The sequence below is a fragment of the Primulina tabacum genome, chromosome 12, assembly GCF_025594145.1.
Source record: "Primulina tabacum isolate GXHZ01 chromosome 12, ASM2559414v2, whole genome shotgun sequence".
NCBI lineage: Eukaryota > Viridiplantae > Streptophyta > Magnoliopsida > Lamiales > Gesneriaceae > Primulina > Primulina tabacum.
In genome coordinates this window covers 33138997-33141522 of record NC_134561.1, presented here as the reverse complement: position 1 = coordinate 33141522, position 2526 = coordinate 33138997, and the positions used below count along the sequence as shown (strand labels likewise).

At 38.8% G+C, this 2526-nt stretch overlaps 1 protein-coding gene across 1 annotated transcript; it reads left to right on the top strand.

Annotated features, from left to right (window-relative positions):
- Positions 1-482: 482 nt before the first annotated feature.
- Positions 483-1154, top strand: LOC142520361 (sufE-like protein 2, chloroplastic). Its single transcript, XM_075623356.1, has one exon. It carries the CDS (start codon positions 483-485, stop codon positions 1152-1154), a length of 672 nt encoding a protein of 223 aa, XP_075479471.1.
- The last annotated feature ends 1372 nt before the right edge of the window (positions 1155-2526 follow it).

The window sequence follows — 2526 nt, the reverse complement described above, 5'->3', positions numbered from 1 at the left end:
TTGGGTCATCCATGAAAAATTATTACTTTTTATGCTGAGTGTACTGCTTTTTATTGTGAATATTAGCAGGGTTGACCCTTCTCACAAATAAAGATTTGTGAGACTGTCTCACAAGAGACCTAGTTAACTACGGTTGGTTGATTTGATTGTCCCGTGGCAAGAATTCGTCCTTATTATAAATAAACCTTTTTCTTTCTCTCGAGGTTTGCTCATGGACAAAAGGCCCGCAGTCCAAGGATCTCTAGGCCCTTCATCCATTCGAAAATCAGACATCTGTCGCACTCGAGCAACTCGAAGTATACACACAACAAGACCACGAATCACACAGAGAGAGATATACGTATATTAATCTGCAGTTACACACATTTCACGCACACACCGGGGGCTGCTGCACTTTTGAGTTTTGTTGTCTGCCGTGTTTATACTCCTCCTTGTGTGATAGTTTCCTCTTATTTTTTGGTGGGTTTTTGTTGCTGCCAAAGATGGGGTCAACAATGCAAGGTTTCTTCTGCGTAAATCCACGGATTCCCCTTCAAGTTGTTCGAACCAGAATTTCCCGTTGTAACTTCCACATCCTGTCAAGGAAACGAAACACACGAGTTCTTTCGGCCTCTTGTTTGACGAAAGGCGGACGTACCGGCTTGCAAACCTCGAGCGTGTTCGAAAAGGTGCGGATTTTGGATTTCGAGTTCAGATCATTGCCCGAACCCTTGGACAGAGTCAAGAGACTGCTGCAATACGCCACCCTCCTCCTCCCGCTCGATGAATCTTCAAGAATCCAAGAAAATCGGGTGACGGGATGCACGGCGCAGGTGTGGCTGGAGGTGAAGATGGACCAAACTGGGCTAATGAGGTACAGGGTGGACAGTGATTCCGAGATAGCGAAAGGGTTCTGTTCTTGCTTGATTTGGCTGCTCGACGGCGCCGAGCCCGACGAGGTTTTGTGCGTGAAAACCGAGGATTTGGTGGAGATGAATGTGGGGTTGCCGAGTCGTAAATCGAGAGTAAATTCGTGGCATAATGTGCTGGTCAGTATGCAGAAAAGGACTAAAGATTTGGTGATGGAGAGGGACAGGAAAGATCAATGTATGGATGAAGCTTTTTCTTCTTTGATCATTGTCAAAGGAAATTGCAAAGAAACTATAGCTCGTTAAACTTCATTTGCTTGCTTTTCTTAATGACAAAAATTAATAGTAGTTGATAAAAGAAGAAAACCAAAATATGGATAATATTATCTTGTCAAAATTAGGGATGTCAATTTTTCGAGCGGTGTGACGCTAATGGCGAAACCCAAAATGAGGTGGGTATAAATTTTGGGGTTCAATGATTTTTTTTTTATCCCCGAAATAGTTCAGACGAACATAAAGATGTTATTTTTGTCGGTCTGTCCGTCTCGATAATTGATAATATTTATATTACTATTATTAATAATAGTAATAATAAGTTCGGATTCGAGGAACTTCTGACTTGTCTCGTTACTATTTTTTAAACGAAGATGTGGATTTGATGATCCCTCGAGTTTGGGTTCTGGGATTTCTCGAACCCGAAAGAAATTGGGATGTGGACGAGTATTAGGACGAGGATACAACATGGGGGCAGGAATGGTGATATCAAACCCGCCTCCGTCTCGACTCATTATGTTGTTTGTCTCATATATATATATAGATTTATATATATTTTTCCATTGATTAATTTAATATTTGGTATTTAATCAGTGTTTTAATAGAATAAAAAATGATTAGAAGTGGTTAATATATTAAAGATAGCGATATATTGATAGGGAACTTGTCAAAAAATCCCTATTCTCATTCTCAATTTTCTCTTTACTCCCTACCCCACTAAAATTTTGTTTCAACTCCCCATATCTTTCAAATTTTCAAATTTACCCTTATATCTTTATTTTGAATAATTAATTTTTCATTTTTTTAAATAATGGTACATCATGCTTCCGTAAAATAAATTAAATCTTTTATCTTTTTGACCGGAGTATCACCGGGTTATATCCACCGTATTTTACAGACTACTCCTCATAGCCCAACCACGCGATCGCAACCGATGGTTACTGACGTAGATTCCTTCAGCAACACTTGGCACAACCCTAATTCGTTTCCTACCTTAGGGTGTACAATAAAAGATAAAATTTTGAAAATAATACATGAAAGGGGCTAAGAGCAAAGATCTCTTTATTCAAACACTAACATTTTATTAATACATAGTAACCTCCTGTAGAGGAGGAGAAACTTGTTTAGCTACTCACAGTAGCTGAATTCACTACACACATACACTTGAAAGAAAATTATTACAAATGATTTTGAAGAAAAACGAAGAGGTTGAGTGATGCCTTCATCTTCCTTCTGCCTGCTTATTTATAGAAGGCTTCCTTCGGATTTGAAATTCGGACTTCAAATCTTCATAAGCCTTTACAGCTTGCTTGGGGACCATATAGTAGTTGAGTGGTCCTTTCCTGCAATGTCTTTTTCTAGATTATTAATCTAGACATCAACTTTTCCCATTCTTTTATTTCAC